Source organism: Diadema setosum, chromosome 10 (genome assembly GCF_964275005.1).
Source record: "Diadema setosum chromosome 10, eeDiaSeto1, whole genome shotgun sequence".
Lineage (NCBI taxonomy): Eukaryota > Metazoa > Echinodermata > Echinoidea > Diadematoida > Diadematidae > Diadema > Diadema setosum.
In genome coordinates, this window is record NC_092694.1 from 24404227 (window position 1) to 24429899 (window position 25673).

At 38.4% G+C, this 25673-nt stretch overlaps 1 protein-coding gene across 1 annotated transcript; it reads left to right on the top strand.

Annotated features, from left to right (window-relative positions):
* Positions 1-705: 705 nt before the first annotated feature.
* On the top strand, positions 706-20658 carry LOC140233874 (uncharacterized). Its single transcript, XM_072313962.1, has 5 exons — positions 706-776; positions 13599-13988; positions 15482-15553; positions 16945-17195; positions 19882-20658. Exons 1-5 carry the CDS (start codon positions 743-745, stop codon positions 20656-20658), a joined length of 1524 nt encoding a protein of 507 aa, XP_072170063.1. The 5' UTR covers positions 706-742.
* Positions 20659-25673: the final 5015 nt, after the last annotated feature.

Genomic DNA, 25673 nt, shown 5'->3' on the forward strand with positions numbered 1-25673 from the left:
TGCAATCTCCTTTTCTGACGACGATTGTGCTGCTTTCCCCTCCCCTTGCGAATTGGCAGGCAGCTTGGTCGCCGGTGGGACCCTTCGACTTGAAAAGCCAACCACCCTGGCCTGTCTGTCTGTCCGCCTTCAGAATTTCCGCACTAATGGCAGGCAGGCCAGCAACGAGTATAGAAAATAGACAGAGACCGAGAAAGCGGAGGAGAGAAGGGGAGAGAGGGGGAGGGGGAGGGTGGGGGAAGAAGGGGGTGGGGTGTCAAAGAGCTGCCATCGCGGTTCGTCAACGTGAGATCACGCCTGACGTTGCACGGATCCGCAATGCCGTCACTTGCAAAGTACGAATCTCCTCTGGAGAGCTGACTTGCGAGAAATCTTCTGGCATGGGATTTCCCACTTTAGATCGTTCATTTCAAGAACTCGTACTGTGCGACGAACACACAAGATCGAACAGGTGACCATCAACGTCGGCATTAATCTGTGGATACTTTAAAACAATTGAGGAAGAAGGACAGCTCTTCATTTCGAAATCACCGCGGAAGAGATCGGGAGAGATTGCTACGCTGCGGATCGCGGAGTCTTCGCGGGGAGGAAGACTCGGAGACCGTCACCGATTGTTTACGCCATTTATACAGATCAGGAGAGAGCGTGTGTGGGTTTTCGCAACATGATATCCCCTGGATCATTATCATTGAAATCATTTCTGCCACGGGAATACTTGCTGATCGTGGCCTCGATTCTATGGATGACACAGCCAGTAATCGGTCTGATAACTTGTGGTAAGCCATTTTTCTAATCCTGTGAACTTTTCACGTACAATACGCGATCCTCACATAAAAATTAGCATGATCCTATTTTGGACATTGCAGCACTAAAATGTTTTTCCTATAGGTTTTCGACTTTCAGAGCAATTTGTGATCGCTTTGATTTCATTTGCAAGAGGATGGAGAAAAAGAATAGTAAGTATAAAGTGATGACTCGATCCCTGCTTCAATCAATCAAGCGTACTATTATCCCTTTCCCCTTCTTTTATACTCAGTCGATGTGTTATAAGCACGATCATGACTTGTGAAAGCGTTAACGCAGAAAGCGTTGCACTCTATAACAGTGCCGATGTGGCTCGTTGATAATAGTCGCCGATGCATCTCCCCGAGATTGCACATCATCACTCCCTGTAGGTCAATGATTTCCTCTTTTCTGGATTGCCCTTTTTAGTGTGCGCCGTGGTATTATAAGTACGAGTATAGTGCTAAAGACCCGGATGATCTCACGGCGGTTCCTCATTGTCAGTCTCTTAAATTGTCCTTCCTGTATTGGACACCCCTCCCGGATCAGTTTGCGACACTCGTTCAGAGACCGATAGCACGCACGATGCCTTGCCTTTACCTTGACGCTTATACTCCCTTCTTTTTATAGTCTATGAAGGAACTCTCCTCAGATTAGGGGAGGCATGTCATCATAAAAAAAAAAAATAAAAAAAGAACATTAAGAAAGGACTTAGCCGCTTCCTATAAATCTCCGATGTGCACGGGAATACGAGGGGGGGGGGGGGAAGAACATGGCACACGGACATAGACATCAAAGTAGAAAGTTCCTTCACTTTGCAGAGGATAGTTTTGAGAAGTTCCGCTTTTTCTACTCAAATAAAAACTCCTTGTCGCATTAAATATATCCAACACAGTACATGGACAACATAATTATGATACTGTGTTGTTTTCAACAATACAGCAATATCTTGCGATGTCGGTATAGATAATAAGATTGGATTAATGCAGAGAACACGTTATAAATACGCGAAACTCAACGCGTCATTCTCGCAGTGACGATTATGAACTTTGAAAACAATGTTCAGCCTGCTCAGATTATCTCAGTTCCCCGCCAGAGTAACTTGTCTAAGACTTTAATCGCCATGGGAAGATAGATGGATATCATGTAGGACAATCTATCCAACCCTTGTCACGATGCGAGCTCGTAATATACTTCGGAACAGGGCGGAAAGACATCGTTTATTCTGCTCTCTGGATACGAAGGGGCGTGTCGGATGAACACGCAGCTGATTGCACCGAAACCAACAGATATAATAACAGGTGCAAAGCATACATGGCAATATCATTTAGCCATTAGACTGTACAACTGTTATAGAGAGAAAGAGTTGTCGAAGAAATGGCAGTAGTTGAAGTGGCTTAATTGATCAAGTCTTTAAACTGCATACAGCATGATTTGTGATTTGAATTATATTTTCAACTGTTAGTAGTAATAGACTGAGAAGAGAAGTAATGTACCAGTGGAAGCAGATGTAGATATAGTGAGTATCATAAAGTACCAGTTGTGGCAGGAGAGTACATATCCTCACTTTCATCATTATCATTATCAATCCGCACCATCTCTCCCTCTTCCTCCTCCTCTTCCTCAATTTCTTCATCACTTTATTCATCACCATCATTATCGTCACCATCATCATCATCATCATCATCATCATCATCATCATCATCATCATCATTATGAAATGCGGCAATCATAGTAATAGAAGTTCAGGCGTGTATTGATGAGAGAAAATTACCCTGTTCTGAGTGCTATCGTAATCTTTGTCTTCGATTTAGTAGGGCAACTTAGTGTAGCACTTGCATTTTCTAGTAATAGTGAAATCAGTGTCAACAAAAGTGGATTTAACGCGTCTAAAGTTTACAAAGTATTTTGCTCCAAACAGCAGTAAGTCAGCATAACATCAACACTTTAATCATTTTCCTCTTCCTCTACTTCATCACCACCAGCCACTGATAACTTTTGACACTACCAGCAGTAGAAAGTGAAAGTATATATAGATATATGAATATATAAGAAGTAGTAGTAATAGTAGAAGTAAGTAGTAGTAATAGTAGAAGTATATAGTAATAATAGCAGCAGAAGCAGTCAGTATGTATATAGAGTATACTCCTTTCATCTTCAGAGCCATACAAATACGCCGCATAGTGCATGATGATAGTACAATCCTGAAAGGTTTAGCGGGAAGAGGAAATGGGAGGGTTTTTTTTTTTTTTTTTTTTTTTTTTTTGTGAGGTGATATTATACCAAGCAGCTGGGAGGTTGTGTCAAGTGTACCCCAGACGTGCTTGAGGGGGTTTCTATAAATTGCTGCTAGAAGCACGTGAATAATAGTTCATAATATAAAGAAACGCACTGTTGTTATCTAGATTTTGTTTGTTTGTTTGTGTGTGTGTGTTTTTTTTTTATTTATATCACCTTAAAGTAATATGCGTACTTTGAAGTATTGGCGGTGACTGAAATAGAATGTTAATGCAGTTTCATGTGATCATTTATTCTATATTCCCAGCAATAAGTACAATAAAGCCAGTATATGAAAGTGAACGTAAGAATGCCATTTTGTATAACTTATTGCCATTTTTGAATTCTTTTACCACAAAGCAATGTAATAAGTCATGCTGGCTTATATTGGATAGTCCAGGGGCTGCAACTTGTCCTCAAAATATACTCTGACAGGATATTAATGCTATGGAGTAGACGGAAGAGTTTGCAGTATGAATTTTGGTCAAGTTGTCTTTTCGAGGATAATGTCTGAGACATTATGTCTCCTTTAAGTGCAAGGGTTCTGATGTTAAGCCGTACTAAGTGATGATTGTCCCATTACTCACTGCATGTGCAGCGTCAGTGTGCACCTCATTCTAGAAAACAGTGACAGGCCTTTCAGTTACGTAAGAGTATAACCCCCCCCCCCCTTCATCAAAATGATCAAAATTACATTTAAGTCATCCGTATGACCCCGCCATTCTCTTTTCTTGGTAAGTGAAGGTATACAGTTCCTGACACACACACACACACACACACACACATCGCCATGAGACTGATGATACATTTCCGTGTGAAAGCAAAAACGAGTACAGTCATGTCAATTTTTAGAAGTACAATGCATTGGAGTGGGATGAGTGGGAGCAGACTATAACACGCTGTGTTATTTCATCGTGTAGAGAGACTGTCTCTCTCAATAAGAGAATGATAATGATATTATTATGTAAACAGATAAAAATCGTATACGTGCATCTCTCTCTTTATGGTACTTGCACAAGCAGAGGTAGAATGGACAGCATCTTTCCATTGAAGTTGGAGGAAATTAGAAAAGCGAACAATCCATTTAAAAGTTATTCTGTTTTTAAAAACTTTTGATTGAATCCTCCTGTGCTGTCATCACTAGATGAGAACATACCAATATTCCATGACATCACAGTAATGAAACGATATAAAGAAGATATAAGAATTCTACATCAATCGCAGGTTTTCATTATTTTTTTCAAGCATAATGAAAGATCATTATTTTTGCTGTACTTCTTGTTTCCTTCCCTGGTTTTGACCAACGATCTTCCTCTTCACGCCCAAAGCATATGAGTATGGCATGCTTGGGGAGGGAAGGGGGGGGGGAAGGGTGTTAGATTTTCTTTTAGAGGACAATGCTAGAACTGGAGAGGGTGCCCCAGATGAATAAAGTTTTGTAACTGTTCCTTAGATCAGAAAAAGAAAAAGTTTCTATGCATTTTCTCTCCCCACCCTCTCTCTCTATCTCTCTCTCTCTCTCTCTCTCTTAATATGGTCGGAAGAATCACTGCTATGATTGTTATGAATGATAGTTATCTTCATCAAGACACCACAATAGAAATTCAAGTCTACCCATCTCGTATAGCTGAAAAATGATACACGTATGAATCAACCATTACGTCAACGACAAACCATGACATCCACTCGTATTGATTTCACCGGGCAGCGGAAAATGAATGTTGCCCGGTACATCAGGCAATATCAAATTATCATGTTCCTGTGTGTCCCCTATACGCTCCACATTATATTAACAACACACGTAGAACTGAATGGTGGTATATGATATACAGTTTACGTGTTGACATAAAACTGGATATCAGCGAGTAAAAAAGACAATAGATATAGTCCATTTTAGGGTATTAAGTTCCGGGACTTCTTCCCATAGAGCATAACCTCGATTGAGATATAGACTGGAACTGTGAATGAACAAACACACCAACACACACACACACACACACACACACACAAAACACACACATACAAACACACTTCACACATACACCATATGCCAATTTTATTATCAAGTCGCCTGCACAGAAGTAAGCAAACTGCATGCATTATGAGGATAAGCAACAGTTACATTGTTTGTTTGTTGTTGTTGTTGTTGTTTGTTTGTTTGTTTTTTGGCTTTTTTCTCATGTCATCAGGATTATATGAAATGTCACAGTGTGGTAACCATGGCAATATGATTTTGTGTGCTAGTGCTAGTGCCACCCCTTGATAGCTTCGGACTGTCTCTTTAACTCTGTACAATTCCTCTGAAGGGTATACAGCAATGATAGTTGTACAGGCTTTTAGCCAAAGTACTCACGTGGCGAATTGCGTGTACACATTTCAGGGCTTGCAAAATAACATTTGCCATGCAAGCGTTTGATGAATTGATCCCGTGTTATCAATTTGCGCAACACACAACAAACAAGATATTGACCTTTTTATTGACCTTTATACTACACACCAGGGTATGGCAATGGAAATTTCTCCCAAGAACTATGGTTTTATGATATTAATAATATAATAGCTTGTTTACATGCACTATAAAGGAACAACATTTGTTTGTCCTAGTGTTTATGTTTGAGAAATGTTCGTTGGGCTTGCCAAAAAAACGAGAGTCGCTGACTTAAAAACCAAAACCGAACTCCTACGGTATATAGAGATACGTAGCAAAAATGGCTGCATTGGATGTGGGCTGACTCTAATTAGATTAACTCTTAGCACACGCCGGCGACACCTCTTTAAGGTGGCAAGTCACTTTCTATACCACGGAAGGTAACGACTTTCGTATTCTCAAGGCTGTCTCTTTCTCTTTCAACGTAAGATTCTTCCAAACTTTGGAACACTTCACCTGGGATGACGTTGTACAGTGAAAGATAATTAATTTGTCAAAATGGGAGAAAGTGGCTTTATGATTATAATATACTGAGAAAGGAACATTTTCACCAATACAATTCATGGTGCTCTCTTGGTGGGTCTATTATCATTATCGTTATTGTTATTATTATTATTATTATTATCATAATTATTATTATTATTATTATTATTATTATTATTATTATTATTATTATTATTATTATTATTATTATTATCATCATCATCATCATTATTGTTGTTGTTGTTTTTACTTAAATATCGAGTACTCACTGCGTTCTATAAACCTGTTTAGAGGTTTATGAGAACAAGTAAACCTGTTTACATAATAGTTTACTTGAGAAAGGATATACATCTAAGTGTACACCACATGGTGTCAATTAAACCTGCTTTATCAATAACATGTTATTCTGCAGAAAGTGTCGAAGTATCTGTAGTTGTTCTGAAATGGTGTGTGTGTGTGTACAACTCCGAGATAACTGCTGCAAATTTCTATGATTAATCTGCCAGCGTACAACTCCAAGATAATTGCTGCAAATTTATGTGATTAAACTGCCTTCATTTTCTTCTGTTGATGCTTCGACAAAATTGTTCTAACAGAAAACGGTTTTACTAATTTTCAAAATATTTAATGGCAAGTTGCATCAATATTGGAAAATGGCTGAACTCTTTATTTCGTGTTGGTTGTGAAAAAAGAGACAAGAACCTTTGGAACGAATATCAACTTCTTTAAGAAATTATTATGAATGATTAAAAGTCACCTTCGATTTGAAATTTGTTTTGCCGTGTTTTCACATCAAGATAGGACAATATTTGCTTACAATATTATGGTACTTAAGAGATGAATTAGGTATATTCCTTAAAATGATCTGTAGACTTTAATTCGAGCTTTTAGAGATTGTGGACGTGGCAATAATAATATATGGTGCTGAAGAGATGATGCAGGCATACTCCTTTAAATGATTTGTATACTTCAATTTGAGGATTGAGAGATTGTATGGACGTGGCAGTTGTTACATTTGAATCCACACACTACTACAAAGCCGATGGCAACAATGCTATATATGTCGAGTTAAAATTGACTGTATGATTCACATGGTTTCGGGCTTCGGCGCAAGACAGAGTCGGTCTAGAATAACACAATGCTCAGACGATGGTGGTGCCCCTTTGATTTAAAGCGAAATGCGACTCCATGTTCATGCCGATATGAATAAGTAGAATCAAATCCATGGAACAATAATAGTATTATGTTAAACATTTGAATTAACCGGGTTATGTGTAATAAGAAACCTACGGAATTTTGATTTAACTCGAAAATTTTTTTTTTTCACGAGACAATGACGTCGATTTTGTTTCATACGCTTTTTTTCCCTCAATTTATCTATATACGTTAGAACGTCTTTCACTGTAAAATGTGTTCCGCGGTTGTTCCATTGTATTTGACAGTATTATTACTCTGCATGCTAGTGAAACGTCTCTTTATCAGTGGTATTCTGCTGTTTGTGTGTCTGTGTTATAGCACCGACTGTCAGTAATCAATGCATATTTCGTTGACTAAATGCCAGATGGTTTCACTGCTGTTGGCTCTTCCTTTGCTTAAACCTCGCTTTCAAGTAGACAGTCTTGAATGTGTCCGTCTGAATTTCCTTCAATAAGCTTTATTACTTTATACCCAATGGGTATTATACAAGAGATGCATTTACTCGTTGTACTGCCAAAGGCTTTGGCAACAGTCTAATGCACTGACATTATATCTCAATCATCTCGTGTGTGCTGCACGATTCAAAAACTTTGGCAGTCAACCTCAAATTTACAAATGTTCTGGCAAGAGGAGTCTGAAAAAGCAGCAGTGGCCTTCAAAAGTGAGAGAAACAGGGGAATAAGGAATACACATAATGCTAATACAACATGTACAACAAGTTTGCAGAAGCAAACGCAATGAAAACCTCATAACATATCCTTACAGATTAAATTACAATTAGAATTAAAACCTTATAACATATCCTTATAGAACAGATGAAAACATTTTATTATTTCCAGTGCATATCTTGTCAGCTTGATAATGAAAAGAATGGCGATAATGGTTATCATAAATAAAGAGTGAAAATGCAATAACCACAAGTCAAAATGTTTGATTTCTGTAAACACACATAAACACGTGACAATAAAACACACTCACAGCAGGCATATGAGATATATATACGATCATAATTTATGTTCAATTATTCATACATTCATATACTTACATGTTTATATGCTTAAAATTACATATACCTATCTGTGTGTGCATGTATTTCGCGTAGACATTTGGAAGGACATACGTTTATGTTATTACACAATTTACGTTGTAACTAAAACATGTAAAATACAATGCACACGTTGGAAGTGAGCTTCCGGTTCTTGTTCAGCTTTGAACGGCGCTTGCTAAATATAAACCCACAAAGAAGATACTGACAACTGTTCTTTTTTTTTAATGACAAATTGACATTTTCCAGCAAGAATCTGATAAGCTGTTAAAGAGGTAGTGGCCCTGATGTGTGCAGTGATCTCGGGTGGCAACTTTATAGATTTTCGCAAGTGCAATCAAGCCCCTCTAGCTAAAACGGCAGAACATGAACATCCGGTTCAAGGGTGTGATATGCTGTTCACAATACAGATTGAATCATTGTTCCTATATAACAATATCTTATGAAGTATAGTATTTTTTCAAAACAAAATGACAGTTCGGTATAACCATGGAAATCATTTTTGTCAGCGACTGCTCTATAATACAATTGATCTTCGATTTCAGTAGAGAGAGAGAGAGAGAGAGAGAGAGGCCATGACATTGCTTGTCCTGTCTTGTGATGTTGATTTGTTGATGACCAAAGCAATGGAAATACTCTCAATAACAATGAATTATATTTGTTTGTTGATTTTTTTTAAAGGCTCAAACAATATGCCACTCACACAAACCCGATCATGCCGATATGAATGTATTGTATCAGATAATGTTTGGACAAGATCTCTCGTCAATTGTACTTATTTTGAATCTGACTGAATTTTGAACGAGTGAAAAAAAATACTCTATTTATACCTTATTCCTTCATTAAAGGGGATGGCTAGTTGATCAGTGGGAATCAGTGGGAATGCTGGGGGATGATTGTTGCAATCCTTGTGGGATTCATTTAAGAGTACATTATATATCTATTGTCGTGTGAAAATTATTTGCTTCAGAATGGTCTCATACTCAAGTAATGTGCAGTTTAATGTTTCCAGGTTAGCATGCCTGTACAGTGAGTGGGCATTAATCTGCACATTACTTGAATATGAGACCGTTCTGAAGCAAAAATTTTCACACGACAATAGATATAATGTACTCTTAAATAAATCCCACAAGAATTGGAACAATCATCCCCAGCATTCCCGTTGATTCTACCGATCAGTTACTAGCCATCCCCTTTAATAAACTTCCTTCATCAATACTTTATTTATACTTTGTTACTTGAATGACAGGGATCTTTCTTTGGAGTGATATTATATTTGTATTATAACGTCTTGTCTGACAACTATACAGATCATCATTCATCTCTATCCATTGTTGGAGGGACGAATAGATATTCCTTTAATCTAAGCAAATAAGACAATTCATGTGATTACTAGACAAAGGCAGTCATTGAAACTCGTACAGAGATAGCTAAACACTTGAGTAAAGTACATAATATACATATTAAAGTACGTAATATACATATTATGTATGTTTATTTGCTTTGTTTATCTTTGAGGTGCTTTTGCCTATATTCACTGGCACGTTAAACATGAATATTATTTTTATCTGGAATACAAATCATAGCTTTAATTTTCCAAAACAATGAGATAGTCATAATGGAATATACAAATTGCTTTGTTGATTCGTACCGTACGCTTCCACAAAACAATAACAATATTCATAAATATATATCACATCTATTATATACATGATTGTATACATAATGTTTATAAATATACGTCACCCTCATATTCACCCTATATCCCCCCGCCCCATTTTTATTTCTATCTATTTGCATGTTCTCATTTATATTTCAAAGTTCCTTGGAAATTGTTTGAATGTATTCGGGATGACTCCATATTATACATGTCTACATTACAGTTTCGAGCAAGATTGCCAGGTATAGGCCTATTTGCATTGACCTTCTCAGCGTACGGTAACAAGACACCTCCTTAGATAATTATGCCGTGGTATTATCGCCACTTTGCTCATTATTAGGGCCTACATTAAGCAAGCATTGCAGGGTAGGCTGGTGTGTTGGAAGGCAGGCGGGTCCAACGATTTCCTTTCTTAGCCCCGTTGCCCGGAAGAGTTTAATGTAACGCAGAGCCCGGGGCGGAGCATGGATGTAAAAAGAGAAAGTTTTTGCCAGACAAGGTAACTCAATTAAGAGAAAATCCTACGTGTTGACCACCCCTCCCTCATTATGGCTCATCCCGTATAGAAGAAAAGGAAGAAAGTACACCCCTAACAAGCTTATTCTCCACTAATCGCTAGTACCCCACCCCTCCTTCACTCCTAAAGTAACAGTAAAAACGGTCTCTGTCATCAATATTCCGAGCCTAATTTCTTAATACATTACACGATGGCCAGGCCAATTTGTTGCTCATTTCCGACAGTTTGCGTACCATTGTCTCTGTTTCTGAGCTAATAATAGTTAGCTTTGCTTTGTTCGTCTCGATTTGGTATTGTTTGATTACGCAGTATTCCACATGTATCATATGTCTACTGAGCAACACAACAATAGATATCATTGTCCAGAAACCTAACTCCCAAACGCAATATTAGTAGTTGCATTAGTAGTTGTGTAACAATTGCAAAAACAATATGAAATGTAGAATGGTTCTATTATTAGAAAACAGTTGTACAGGACATTCTAAATCAGGAACGTGTCCTGTGAATTATGTATAAGGCATGATGCTGAATTATTGCTATTGTTTTGATTATCATCAGTTTTGACGTGTCGATATTATAAAAACAGATGACAACAATCCTCAGCTTTTCTACGATCATGGCATACAAGTCGTCTGACTGGCTGACTTAAGTATCAAATAAAAATCACACTGATGAAGGTTTTGATAATGCATTATTCTGAGGAGTCAAAGATATGATCTCGATTTGATAAAATTGTCTTATGCATTCAACAAAATGCATCTCACATTGCATTAAAATCAATGCAATGAGTCTCGCAATACTATGCACATTTTTATTATCATCTTTTTATCCTCATCCCTTTATTGTTTCAATTTTCAATTTATTTTCGTATTTCTCGATGGAAAATACATGGTATATAACAAAATATAATACAGAATGTCCAGCTTGGATATATACATGACGAAATAGGAATACAAAAGTAATACATAACGGTCGATGTGTCATTTTCAATCAAAGTAAAGGATGCGAAGAGAAATACGATGGAACCTACTGAAAAGCAAAGCTTGTTGAGTGTAGGTCCCAACAAAAGCCTATTAAGGGGAACAGGATGAGGAGCACGGGTACAATTAAGACCAAAAGTAAGGATAAATAAAAGAGAATGACTATTACTCGAGGCTCAGAAGATTCTTCTCACATGTATTTATGTGTGTGATAAAATGAGAACAAGTAACCACATGCTGCACACTATAGCAGTTGCTCTAAAAGCAATTTTGACATGGGAGTGATAATGACGTGAATACTTAAGTACTATATAATTTTAGGGTTTAAACATTCCAGCTTCCATAGACACGGGGAAAGATTTGAAAAATGGAGAACATGAGTCAATTGCAATTCCCTTATGTGATATACCAGCCAGCTGCAATGATGCATAAAAGAAAGGAACGAAAGAAAGGAGGGGAAACTATGCGACACGACCAAGGTCTTACTAGAAGTGGAAGGAAAAACACCGATGGGAAGGAATTTGAGAGAGCATGTAACTTGTGGGAGTTCCGTCCACATTGATGATTAAGAAATGATTGTATTTTTTTTTTCTTTTTGCTTGTAGGTCTACTCATATGAATACGAGACTCGATTTTGTTGTCGTCAATATTTAAGAAAACTCAACACTTACAGAGCTAGATGAAATGCATTAAGAATTTGAATAACATTTCAATGAATTCAATGTAAGTATTTTTGCTTCTTGACGTATATAACAATGCTTATGATTTTATATCCCATACAGACATTCTTCTTTGTTGGAAAATGCGTGAAGACGAATATAAGTAGAGTTGCACGAGACATATGTTAAAAAACAAAGTTCAAAGGGTAACTAGATAGGCTAGAGGATACGTGATTTTTTTTTTTTTGGGTAATAATTTTGATATTTTGATGAAGATAGAGAAAGCAAAGAATAAAGATCAGAATGCTTGGAGGAGTTTGAACAAAACAGAAAGCTGGGAATGTCTACGTGGATCGCCAAAGAATACTACGATTTATGTTTATTTTTCATTATCAATGATGGAATAAACGTCCGACTTTTGAGAGGGTGTACAACATTAGAAGATGATAATGTAACGAGCATTATCATGAAAAACATGTTTCTCGAGATGAAATGCACCGACGGTACTCCATGATAACAATAGTCAATTTTTGAAACATATGCCAAACTGTATGTATACTGTGTTTGCAAGCTGTTGGGTTTGTTTAGCAGCTGCTTGGCGCATTTAAAGATAAATCAGCATAAATTAACAACAGCCACTTTTTTTTAAATGATTGATTTGTTTAGAGGGGTGTTCATCTGACCTGCTGCTGTCCAGTGTCCCTTTATTTGCTATCGAGTGTCTATCTATTTGTGTACCTATTTCGCTGTCATACAAACAGGCCAAAGTAAGTAGGCTCACACTATCCTTCCCTGCATAGCTCTATAACCCTCAAAGTCTGAAAGCATGCAACCAAGGCAACACGTGTATCTTTGTATCTTAACACTGATAACCAACAGACAGCTTGTATGTCAATTTCGTCTAATGACAAAATAAATATCCTTTATAGCAAACATCAACGTCTGTTTGAATTGGAAGGAACATGATGAAAATACGGATGCACGCCATTAGTTCGACACCATACACGAGTCATACTGACCACGAGTCATATTGCCCACGAGTCATACAGCTTGAGAGCCGTACAGCCCACGAACAAGACACCAGGCAAATTAAGCCCAAGAGCTCGACGCTTGCTATAGGCAAAAGGCATGCCCTCGAACTCAATATTACATCCCGGGGCTTACTTTCAGTTATGTTGAGCTATAGGACATTTTTTTTTTTTGCCTGTATTGTCGAGCTCGTGGGCCTTATTTGCCTTTAGGGCGTAGCTCATTGACTTGTTTCACTCAGACACTTGGGGTATCTATATTCGTGGGCTGTATGATTCCTGGGCTGCTATGACTCGTGGGTGTATGATTCATGGACAATGTCTAGCTCGTCAACCGTATGACTCATTGGTGTCTAGCTCGTGGGGTGACCCCTAAAATACAACCTTATCCCAAATCCCTGCTCTGGGCAACCAGAAAAAATAAAAATAAAAGAGAAATTGGATCTCATTTCTGTGTTATATTATGACAGTGATGACTATCGTTCATTCCGTAGTACTGCAGATTTTTTTTTTCTACTTTGTCTTTCTTCTTTCTTTGCAGCCAGCCGCCTGTGCCAAGTAATGTTAGCAGAAGGAGAAACTCAGGACATACGGTTTCCAGGCAGTGTACAAGCCGGGGTCGGTTCCATCGACGAGATACGATGGACGATTACGACAAGCGACACCGATCTCAAAGTCCTCCTCGTCATACACAGTATTAACTGGCCCGAGACCGAGCTGACGTTCGACGAGCTGAACCCGATGCTCCTTCCGATGGCGAACCAGGGCGAAGTGTTTCCAAAGTTTCCAGAATACAGTGCGAAAGTAATCCGAACTGGAATTTTTCTCTCCCGAACGAGTATGCTCTCCATGGAAATGGAAGTGCCAATCGCTGCCGAACTGCCGAGCAATCCTACGTTTTGGATGCAGTACTCCGCTCTCTCAGTTTCAGGTTAGAAAAAAAAAATAAGCACACATCAAACATCAAAAAAAGAAAAAAAAAATGCCCCGGCAAACACAACCATCCAAAGAAAGAGTTACTAATGGAAGTAATGAAAGTTCTGATTTATTTGTTTATTGCTTTATGTACTTATCTTATTCTCTTTTTATTGCATTAGGTAATAAGAACACTATCTGCTCATTCTAAAGCACTTTGATTATAACCTTCCGTCCCATAGATTTGGGGATCTATACATTTTACTAAAGCATGTTTTGCAACGTGCATGATTGGATTGGCTTCGGTTAGTATGCCCTCTAAGAAAAGAAGCGCATAAAGTTGGAGAAAAGTGTGGGAAGATTCATCATTTTTCATGCATCTTTGTAGGTGGCATGGGTTGCATTTCTGGCGGCCCGCCACAGACTTTAGTCATAACACTATTTTGCGAAAAGATGAAGGAGATAAAGAAAAAGAAAAAGAAAAAGCAAACACAAAATCTCTAGAGACACACACAGAAAAAACACAGCTTAACATTTAATGCCCGCCGCGTTTCTTTTGCTGGTTTTTTTTTTTCCTAAAATCATTTTTCTGCTTTCTCACGTAAATGTGATTTCACGCAGACTGTGCAAATGCCGTTCAAGTTCATGTTTGCCTCTTTACCACCACCATACTATGATGTCAGCACATCATTTGCAACCTTTGTTATCATTCTCCCCATTTTTTTACGGATGCAAGACTTGGGATGAAGTCGAGAATTTGTGCGGCTCAAGTGTTATGCCATGAAAACTTTGACGAGATATTCTCCAATCTACGCAAGTCAAACGTCAAGCTCAAATGAGCCGAATGAGCGAGTTATAAGGCGTAGGCAGGTGTCAAAGTCCCCTGCATCACGTGTGAAATATAAACAATTCATCTTGCCAATAATCTTTAAAAAAATATTCAAGGTTTTATTTTTTATTTCTCAATTTAAGCTGTATGATATAACATGCTACACTTAGCGAAATAATACAGGATGAAAAATCATTCGATTCTGGCATTATGTGTATGTGTGTGTGTGTGTGTGTGTGTGTGCTTATGGGGGGTGGCAAACGATCTGATCATGAATTTAAAAAAAAAAAACCAAAAACTGGGCCACAGAATGTAGAAGTCACTTGATTACTTTGTTGTCGTAAAACTTTCCATGCAAAACGTAATCGTACCTTGCCGGCTTCTTTCAATAATAAACATTTTTCCTTGCCACATGTAAACTCTGTCTTTTTTCTTTCTCTGTCTTGCGATTAATTCATCTGTCTCTCTGTCTATGTCTCTGTCAACCTATCTGTCTATCTATCTGCCTATATATCTGTTCATTTTTGTGTCTTTCTTTATCAAACAGAAAGCAAAACAACTGATACGAGCATAATAGAGGAAATTTATGATTGTAGTAGCCCTACGACATAATGAACTTGCTGATTAGATGCCGTTGCATTTTCTCTCACTGTTTTTTTTTTCTCCCCCATGTCATACAGATTTATATGGCTGTCAGTTGGGTAGCCTGGCCTGCCAGGCCGTGTCGTCTGGGCCATGGCAGAGAACTCCGGGCAAGTTATTTCCGTATATTATAGTGCTATACTTTACCTCCGCTGTGGAGTGATTATGGGGGAGGGTCACGTGACTTCTCCACTCTTTGTTACTCACGCGGTTTTTTCTTTTCTTTTCTTTTGCGGCATAGTGGCAGGATCTTTCAATCAGTGTTCATGGTATTCTACTCATCGTTATTTTTGCACTCACCGTCGTTTGTTCACCTGTCTCATCACTTTTTTTTATTATTTTTATTTTCCGTAAATTTTACCTCTTTAAAGATGCGTCCCAAATGAAAGTGACAATCTTTGGAACAACATGCTTCTGTAGCTGTGTTTAAAGGCATAATTTACCATTTGCAGATGAAACAAAAACCCAACATTAGTGCTTTAAAATAGTTCTATAATGTGAGTTAGGGATAAAAACAACCACTGAAAAATTTGAATCCGTATAATCGATGTCAAGTATTGTTAAATACACAAAATGTGAACAATAGTTATAATAAGAATGCTTCCCGACTAAACCGTATACAGTTATGGTTTATTGAGAAAAATGCTGATATCTCCTCATATTTTAGGCTTTATCGCAAAAAAAAAAAAATATATATGGTAGGATGTTTTGTGATACAACAGACCTACACATATGCATCAAAGTCTTGAACATTCTTTAAATCACTGCTCCCAAAGGTAAACTGGACCTTTAAGATAATAAGATTATAATCTCGTCTGGAAAGTTGTGTCGTGAGATAATTACGACTTCAGAACACCAACAGCATGGCACGTATGGAAGGATAGCGGTAACATTTAAAGAAAGCAATCAAGACAGACGACAATATTTTGAAAGTTTTCTAAATTTCATCAACAGAGGGTGACAAATTTAACGTTCCCAACTGCTTATTTGCACTCTGTCTGAGGGTTTATTCCACTGTATTCTCTTATAATTTTCACGAGTCCAACTACGCTACACGTGTCTGAATATACACAAATCAATACTAACACAGTGGAGTATAGAACAAGGGGAAATAGTACTCGATTGATTAAAAAGTTATTCATAACTTTTCACTGTTTGGGCAATATCATGTAGACGTTGTCATTGTTTTCTTAATTCTCATTTGGTCAGTGTTTTAACCCAACAATACTGGGTCACTGATAACTTATATTATTTTCCAAATTGTATTGGAATTAGATTTTCTCTGTACAACTATGCGACTTCATACATACTTCATGACATGTAGTTCTTATTTCCAATTAGAGAACGTTTCAAGACTTCAAATAAAAGAAGAAAAGTGTTGTTGCAACTGATTGACAAATTGCCCTACATCGACGTAAATAAGCACTGAATTGATCAGTGTTTTAGTATAGTAGCCATGATAAAAGTGAAAAGTGTTGTTGTCTTTCATTGTATTATTTAGAGGGCTTTGAGTTCAACAATATCAGGAATGGCGGGGGCACGCTTACCGTCAGTATGCCCCCAGAAACAATACTACAAGGCCGCGGATTTCTCTCATTCACCTACCTCCTGGAATACAAGGGCAACGCCATCATTCCCGCACGGGACGAAGAGGGAAGAGTGACGATGGAATGTCCGGGAACGCGGGAATTTGCCATCGCGCCTGACGGGATCACGAAGCTCAGCGTCGACTGTGCCAACGTCGAGAAATCGGTAAGAAATTCGTCGTCGCTCCCCGGAATTGAGAACATGGCCAATATGGGTGGTAAGGTCTTTGGTGTGCGTGTGTGTGTTTTAATCACCCCTGATGGCAGAGATCCGAGTAAACCCTAAAACATACGTTTACTCAAAACCTAACGGCCCAACAAAAAAAAAAAAAAAAGAGAAAGGAAAGGAAAACAAAAGTCGGAGCGTCGGACACAGATATGGCCTCTAGGGGCTGTACCGTCAGTTGGTCGCTGGGGTCTTGTCGAGGCTGACAGTATTTGAAAGTCTCACCTGCCTAGAACTTCATCAATATTCGATAGGCATTGGCGAGTGTCGCCAGAAATATCCTTTGTTTGAGAGTTTGGGCCAAAGAAAAAAAAAATCAAAGGTCATACCGTCGTTTTAGTCTTTCTTCAAGTCTTTAAGTATTTGTCGTAATGTGTCTTTATGTATCGAGGCCGAAAATGTATTATCGTATGCTTAAAACATTTTGATGATGCACAGAGTGAATTAGTGGACGCACCTGACATGAACTTTAAAAAATAGTTGATAATTATTTATATCTGTTTACTGATTTAAAAAAAAAACTGTATTAATTCATTTCATGTGCTTGCTTTATATAGGTAGTGTTCAGTGCATCCGGGGCATTTCGTATTGTCATAATGGCTGTTGAACTGCATGATGGGTATGTTCAATCAGCCTCCAAAGAACCGGAAAGAAAAGGTAAGAGCTTGGATGAACTTACATCACAGAATGGGTTGTTCGTTTTAATCAGCGTTCACCAATATAACACTGAATCGACAAGTTCTACAAAGTGGGTCGGGTGGGACGAATTATGACAAATTCGTTATGCCTTTTGAGAGCAGGGTAATTCTATTTGGCGTTGTAACGTTTTTATCAATCAGCTGGAGGGGCAACACAAACGAACAGACAACTCAACATTTTGCCATTGCTGGTTCTAATCAGACGACTCTCTAATCAGGCACGAACTAGCGCACCAATCACTCTATAAGTCCTATTGATGATTGCTGGTGGTGTTAACGCTCACCCGAGAAGATTCGCAGTGTAACGCGCTATATTTCAATCTTGACCCTTTTTGGCAGATTGCAAGCCTCATCAAAAGGATTCGTACTCCAACTGTAAATCTAGTAAGAAGACTGTGACAGATTTTTCTTGGGTGATAGGTTAGTTCCCAGCCGTTCTTAACAATACTAATTCTGAAAGCATCGGCTGCCATTAATGAAAACAAAATAACTGTGTCACTAACGACTTGGCAAGCTACAGGAAGCAACAACTAACCAACTACAAGGTATGTTCGCAACGATGATGGTGTATACTACCAATGCGCATTCACACTGCCTTGAGATGTAACGACATGGCGCATGCAGTCGTGAATGTAATGGCATCTGACATCATTAAACTTTAGTACTCACTGAAGCAGCCACAAAAAAGAAACGGATCATTTGTATGCATAAGAAAAGAGAGAAAAAGAGGAAATTTTCATACGTCTTAATGCAAAAAGTAGAAGAGAAATTGTTGTTTTATGGAACCATTGCCATAATCTGGAAGATCCTCTAAAGAGTAACTACTACTCTCGTTCAGTACCAGTCATTATGAAAGTATACTCAACTTCTACAGTATGATACGTGCCCTTCACAAGATCTTTGACGTGTCTGATCTGTTTCGTTTCTCTTTTGTCGCTGCTTGCATTCAAACATAGCTGCTCTTACAGATAGCCTCTCCTTTAATTACTAACGTCAGTAACAAACCCATAATCTGATACGAATCTGCCTGAAAATGCAAAAACAACAAAACAAACAAAATAAAAACAAAATCAATTAATCGAACCCAAAACATCGACACTATTCCAGTCTGCCTCCTTTCTTTCAGATCAGTCGTCAAGTAAATCGACAATGCCGACGATCATCGGGATATTCGCATCTGTCGGAGGAATCGCCGTGTTACTGGCAATTGTCGCCGTCTTGAGAAAGAAGAGGTAGGAACTACAAGTTTGGCCCACTGGTTTTTAGCCTTTTTTTTTGCTTCCCTTTTCTGCAAGTTCGACTTTGTTTCGTCTTCTGCTCGATATCTATCTTGATATCTTTGGGTAATTGGTATAGGAGGGTTGGGGATGATGAAGGTAAAGCTCGTGCTTTAAAGGAGTACTATATCAAAAACGAAACGAAATACCATTTAAGACCACAAAACAGAACATTCTGTAGGCCTATATACATTCTCGACAGCAGAAGTCATTATTTGTGCTCATAAATACTTTGATTGTGTAATACAAAGTATTAGTGATTCCTTTGTTCAGCAAAGTGAAATCAAGAATGTAATAATAATGTTTGATCGAAGAAATGAGTTATGTGTCATCAAAATGTCGCCTTCACATTTTTGATGGCCATTTGCCGAGCTTCAACTCAAATGCATTGTTTTGCAGGATGTATGATTCTAAAACTGAGTGTTTCGGTTAAACGCAGAGCTACGTTGAAGAAAACCAGTGTGCCACACTTGTTTTTATGAAAGAAATAGTTTAATATGCAAGGCTTTCTTCCTCATATACGTTGCCTCAATGCATGGACATGACATAAGATGTATCGTTTGACCGGAGTTTTTTTTTTCCTTTTGTCTATGTCACGCTTACTTCCTTTGCAATAGAGATCGACACGATTTTGCACGTGTATCTCCAAAGGGAGGCGAAAAGGGGATCGCCAACCCGGGCTACAATCCAAACGAACCTCGACCCGTGAACGGCGACCAAACCTATCACTACCCGAGCTTCCCGTTCGGACCGGGGAACGAGACGATATACCAGGAGATCTCGAAGGGCGAGTCCGAATCTCCCAAGAGCGTGAAGAAACACACCTACCACGTGCTCGATAATTCCGGGTCCGTAGGTGCGAAGGGGGCGAATCCGCCTCGATCTAGGAGGGGAACAGCGCCTACGGGAGGCAATAAAGACACGCCACCGCCCGTCGCAAAGAGACAGAGCGATGGCTACGTCACGCCAGAGCCCAGGGTGGATATGGCGTTTCCCTGGCCGAAACCATCTGAAACTCCAGGAAACCAGGAACAGGGAGATGGCAAGACAAAGCCTAAGCCAACTCGGACTGCCTATGATTACCTCGAGGTGTTGGCCTCACCGGATCCAGATCCATCTGCTCTGCAAAACACCGAGACTGCCATCCAAAAATCCGACGGTTCGGAATTGGCCACAAAGACAAACGGATCTGATTCACCGGCCGCTGAACCAACACTCGCGCACCAGGACTTGTACCAGCACCTCCAGCGTTCGGAAACGCCGTACAACGGCAGCACCTCATCAGGGCAGGCAACCCCAACTCTGACCATGAAGCCCGAAGCCCCGGGAGACAGTTACGGAACGCTGGACGTCACAACACCGGCGGTGCCGAATGACGTGCCTAAGAATAAGTGCTTTGTCTTGGCGGAGACTGACACCCAGTGTTGAACAAAGTGCGCGAAGTGGATCAAATGGATAGGGTTCTAGCCCGACGGTGCCGAGAACGTTCGGTCTGCGACGATCATGCTGTAAGCACGGATTTCGGATCTATATACGAGTCAGCTAAGCTTTGGGATTGTACGAACTTGGCGAGAATCTTCAATATTGATCAGATGCTCATTATTACACACAATGACATTTCATTTTCTTGATGGTCTTTGTCTTCACAGTCTGTAAAGTCACATGGAGGATTGACCAGACTTTAGCTTGTGGAATCAGTTGTGACCAACTCTCCTCCACTTCGTATTTTGAAGTTGAATTTTCTGAAATGAGAAACACACTGACAATTTAGATAGGAACTGATATGAAGGGATACTAGTATAAAAACAGTGCTTACACACACACACTCTCTCTCTCTCATTGCTCTGCCATGGACGTCCCTGTTCGTTGGCGATTCCTGATTCAGTAAGCCTTCTCCAGCTCCTTCTGTCGGCACATAAGTGGAACAATGTGAATGCCCCTTCTCCAGTTATCCCAGTTGCCGTTGTGGAAAGGAAAGTGAACCGTTGCCGGCCGCACGATCTTTTGTCATTTACAAATGCAGTCAGGACTTTAGGGATGTTTTCGTTAGTCTTTTTCGCACGACGTGGTCCGAAAACTGCATCTTTGCTTCCCCAGTACGCTTCATAAGGCTTCATAAAAAATGAAGACCCTTGACTAGCACACGAAAATCTGAAACCTGAAATTTCAGACAGAGTAGGACACTCAGTCCCACGCGCTGTGTATTATGCATCTAACTGGTCACTATCGGTAATAGTCCAGGTATGCTGTTTCCGCCTTGTCCGTGTAAATAATTTTCTACTTAAAATGAGATGGAACGTGAGAGAGTGTATTCGTGAGGAAATGATAAATCGCAAAAGATGACCTTCAGTCAAAGAAAGAAGAGCGTAACTCTGCATGGACTGTACTGGTAATTACAAGAACGTCACTAATCAATGGCTGAATTCTGATCATTACTGTCAGATAGATACCAATGACGTATGTGAGTGTAAACGTTTTGTAAAGCTCAGAGCCTCCTATACAAAGTCTAATTGGCGATAATGACCACTTTACCAGCTGTCTGTCTTTACGTCTTTTATGAAGCGTTGTTTAATAATGTGTACACATGTAAACTAATCGATGATGTCTTCGCACAATTCTCATATTGAGCTGCAAATAAAAAAAAAAAAGAATCACTGAGTGTCACAAGGATTTACTAACTGCAACTAACTGTTAAAGTAAAAAGAAATGTCGAAAAAAAAAAACATGTTTCATGAAAGTGATGGTTTTGGAATACAGTTGCTTCTTTTTGCATTCATGTCAAAAGTGATAATTACGGCAAAATATGTTTGCAAGCGAGAGAGACATGAGGCCATGAAATCATTGACATATCAGTCGTAATCAAAATTATTTGAATTAACGTTTCTAATACAATTGCAACTATCAATGTTTGAATAAACATGCGAATATTAAGTCTGTCTACGGTGGTAAATTCTCTGAAGTTTTATTAGTATATTTGCACCTTTTCTATTCACTAAAGTTGAATATTTAATTGGTTTTTTTTTAAGAAGAAAGAAAAGGCTGTCTCTATTAGATTTGTTAAAGTTTGTATTGCTCAATAAAGTGAAATGGAACATTTGACGGCTTTCACATCACATCTACATTTGTTTGCTTGTTGGCATTTTTTTTTTTTTTTTGAAGGGGACTGAGAATTTCACTCAGATTATATTAGAGCCCAAGTTGACATTTTTTTTTATCATTGTAACAAACCAATAATCTTTTATATGTGAAAAAAAAAAAATCTTAGGCATGCAGCGCGCTCGCACACACACTCGCCCGAGAAAAACTGATATACATTTGACATCATTCAAAAGCTAACACACTCCAAGTAAGCGTTAACCCTCTGGTGCTGGTAGAGTTTACTTTAGTCTTATTCCATTTATTTACACATGAAATGCCACTCGAATCTAACCTAGGGAGCAGGTTGTTCATAATTATGATAGTTGCGACAACACCACTACCAACAATAACAACAACAAAAACAATAACAACAACAACAACAACAACAAAGGTCAGTGATTTCTTTTTTCTTTGCGGCACTTTCAGACCGCTTTCAAGCCGTGCAGGATCACAACTTGAAAGTGGCATTAGCCTTCTTTGCATTCAACCAGTTCACCAATAGTCGAAGTAGTACTCGATTTTTCCTTAAAAACAAACAAACGAACAAACACAAAGTAATCATAAGGGGAAACAACCACGAAAAAAAAAAATAGAACTAGGGGATGGGAACAGCTGCATAATCATATCCACGATCAGCCGTGTCAGCTTAACAAAGTTGACACAACCCATTCTTCTCTAATGTCTAGACCTTGCTTAACACAAGTGTAATTTGGGTAATTTGATTACCCTCTTTTACCAACAAGTGAACGGAGAGAGGGAAAATAGTAACAAAGGACATTGAGATCACCCACACACAAAAAACACATTCAAGTAACATTTATTACAAACTCAAACAAGACGAACACACTATACTGCCCTACTTTGGCAAAAGGAAGCAAGTGTCATACCATCCATCCGAATTTGAGTTATTGATGTTTTCATAATTCACATAATGAGCTCTTCTTCCAGGCCAAATTTCATGCAGAAACACTCATCCTACTAAGAGATATGTTAGATAAGACATCATGATAGTCCATTGACGTCATTGTAAATGATAGACATATTTTGCTCTTTTACGAGAAATGTCACTTTTGTCACTTGCTTCCTTTTGCCAAAGTAGGGCAGTATAAACCCCCACAGATGAATGTGTAATGAGATGCAAAGGTAATTGCGCATACAATAAATAACGTTAATAGTATCTGACCAAATTTTCTACGTGAACATCTCATTCAATCTGCTCAAGTCACAGATCACTCCGAAGTATTTTCACGTGCCGTGCTTGTCGAAATTTCCTGGTTCTCCGGGTTTGATATAGGTTGTTTTCTTTCAACAACAACCCTGAATTAAAATATTCTTGTTTAGCAGCAGTTCAAACAAATTGTTAAAGGGGAAGGCTAGTAACTGATCAGTGGGAATCAGTGGAAATGCTGGGGGATGATTGTTCCAATCCTTATGGGATTCATTCAAGAGTTCATTGTATATCTATTGTTGTGTGAAAATGATTTGCTTCATAATGGTCTCATATTCAAGTAATGTGCAGTTTAATGCTTCCAGGTAAGCGTCCCTGGTCAGTGACGGAGCATTAATCTGCACATTACTTGAATATGAGACCGTTCTGAAGCAAATCATTTTCACACAACAATAGATATACAATGAACTCTTGAATGAATCCCATAAGGATTGGAACAATCATCCCCCAGCATTTCCACTGATTCCCACTGATCAGTTACTAGCCTTCCCCTTTAAACGAATCGTTTTTTTATCAATACAATAACTTATGTGAACTACATCAATAATAAAACAAAAACCACACAATTATGGCTACCGTTGTGTTTGAACAATAACTTGCAACTTTATCCGTATAAAGTTTCCTTTTACACGAAATTACCTTTTTTTTTAAAGACCACGCCACACGAAGTTACTATTTTTATCTTGAAGGCAAGCAGTGTGTACATAGTGTAAGAGCGTGATTTGTATGTCCCTTGTCGGGTGATGTAGCGTGGTACAATCACCACTCTTACTGTACGTCCAGACGCGAAGAAATACCAAGTACACAGGTTGACATTCAGTTCATACGCGTGTATATTTATTGGTAGTAGATATACACAATCTGTATATCCAGCGTAGAATGACAGCAAGTATATATAACGTAGCCATATATCTGAGGGCTAGGGAGAAGCACAATTTAGGACTTCTGCCCAAGACAGGGGCGTCCAGAATGATCCCTCTCAACATGTGAGGGTCAGATATATCAGGGTTAGTAAGCAAGGGGTCTTTGATGTAAGAATTACTTTGGTTACCTGTAATAAAACTAGACAAAGGACTGACTGTGGGAATTGTAAATACAGGAGTCTGGATTGACTTGGGCTTGACCGGGAGAACAAAGAAAAGGATTAAGTATCAGTTTAATGGGGGTTTACTAGAGGAAATGGTATATTGTGATGGTGGGCTATTACATGACAAGTTTGCTGGGAAGTTCACTGACATTGCTAATGAAAGAATATAGTAACTTGTAAACTGTGGGAATTGTAAACAGGAGTTTACTGAGAAGTTCTATGACATTGCTAATAAAAGGATATAGGAACTTTGCAACTGTGGGAATTGTAAACAGGATTTGGGGTGGACTGGATTTCTAAATGAACCAATGTTTAGGGTATCATCTTTCCGTCTTACATTCGTCCCATCTTTCAAAAAGAAACGTCCTCGTTTCATGATTACAAACTGATGGATATTGAAGAAAAAAAATAAAATCGCTTAATAAGGGCATTGCCCAAAAAAAATCTAACTAGGAACGGAAATAAATAAAAAGCAATATTAACAGTGGAAACTACAAAACACAAATTAAAATCATAAAAATTATGAGAAATTAGGATTCAATTGAATCCAATGTAGTATATGTAATTATGAGACATTCCATAAACATATTAAGGGAATGCAATGAATGTAGATATACAGAACACAAGTAGGCGAACCCAAGATATGCACGAATGTCGAAAATGAAATTAACCACTGAAGGTAATCAGTTTGGCGGACGAAAGAAAACCAAAAGTGGAATAGATTGAAGCAATAACTGTACGTAGCAAGATGGAAAAAAAGTGTAAGGAAAATGATCATATAGAATTATTTCAAAAAAAAAATGGTAAACACTAAAGGATACATAAGAACACAATATCAAAATTCATGAGAATTCTCAGGAGAGAAATACAAACAACCAAAATACTCAAGAAAAAAAATAACACCAACTGTGATTAAAATGAACAACTACAAAACAAACACAATTATCATTAAACTATTAAACAATTAGTCAATAAAAACAAGAAATCATA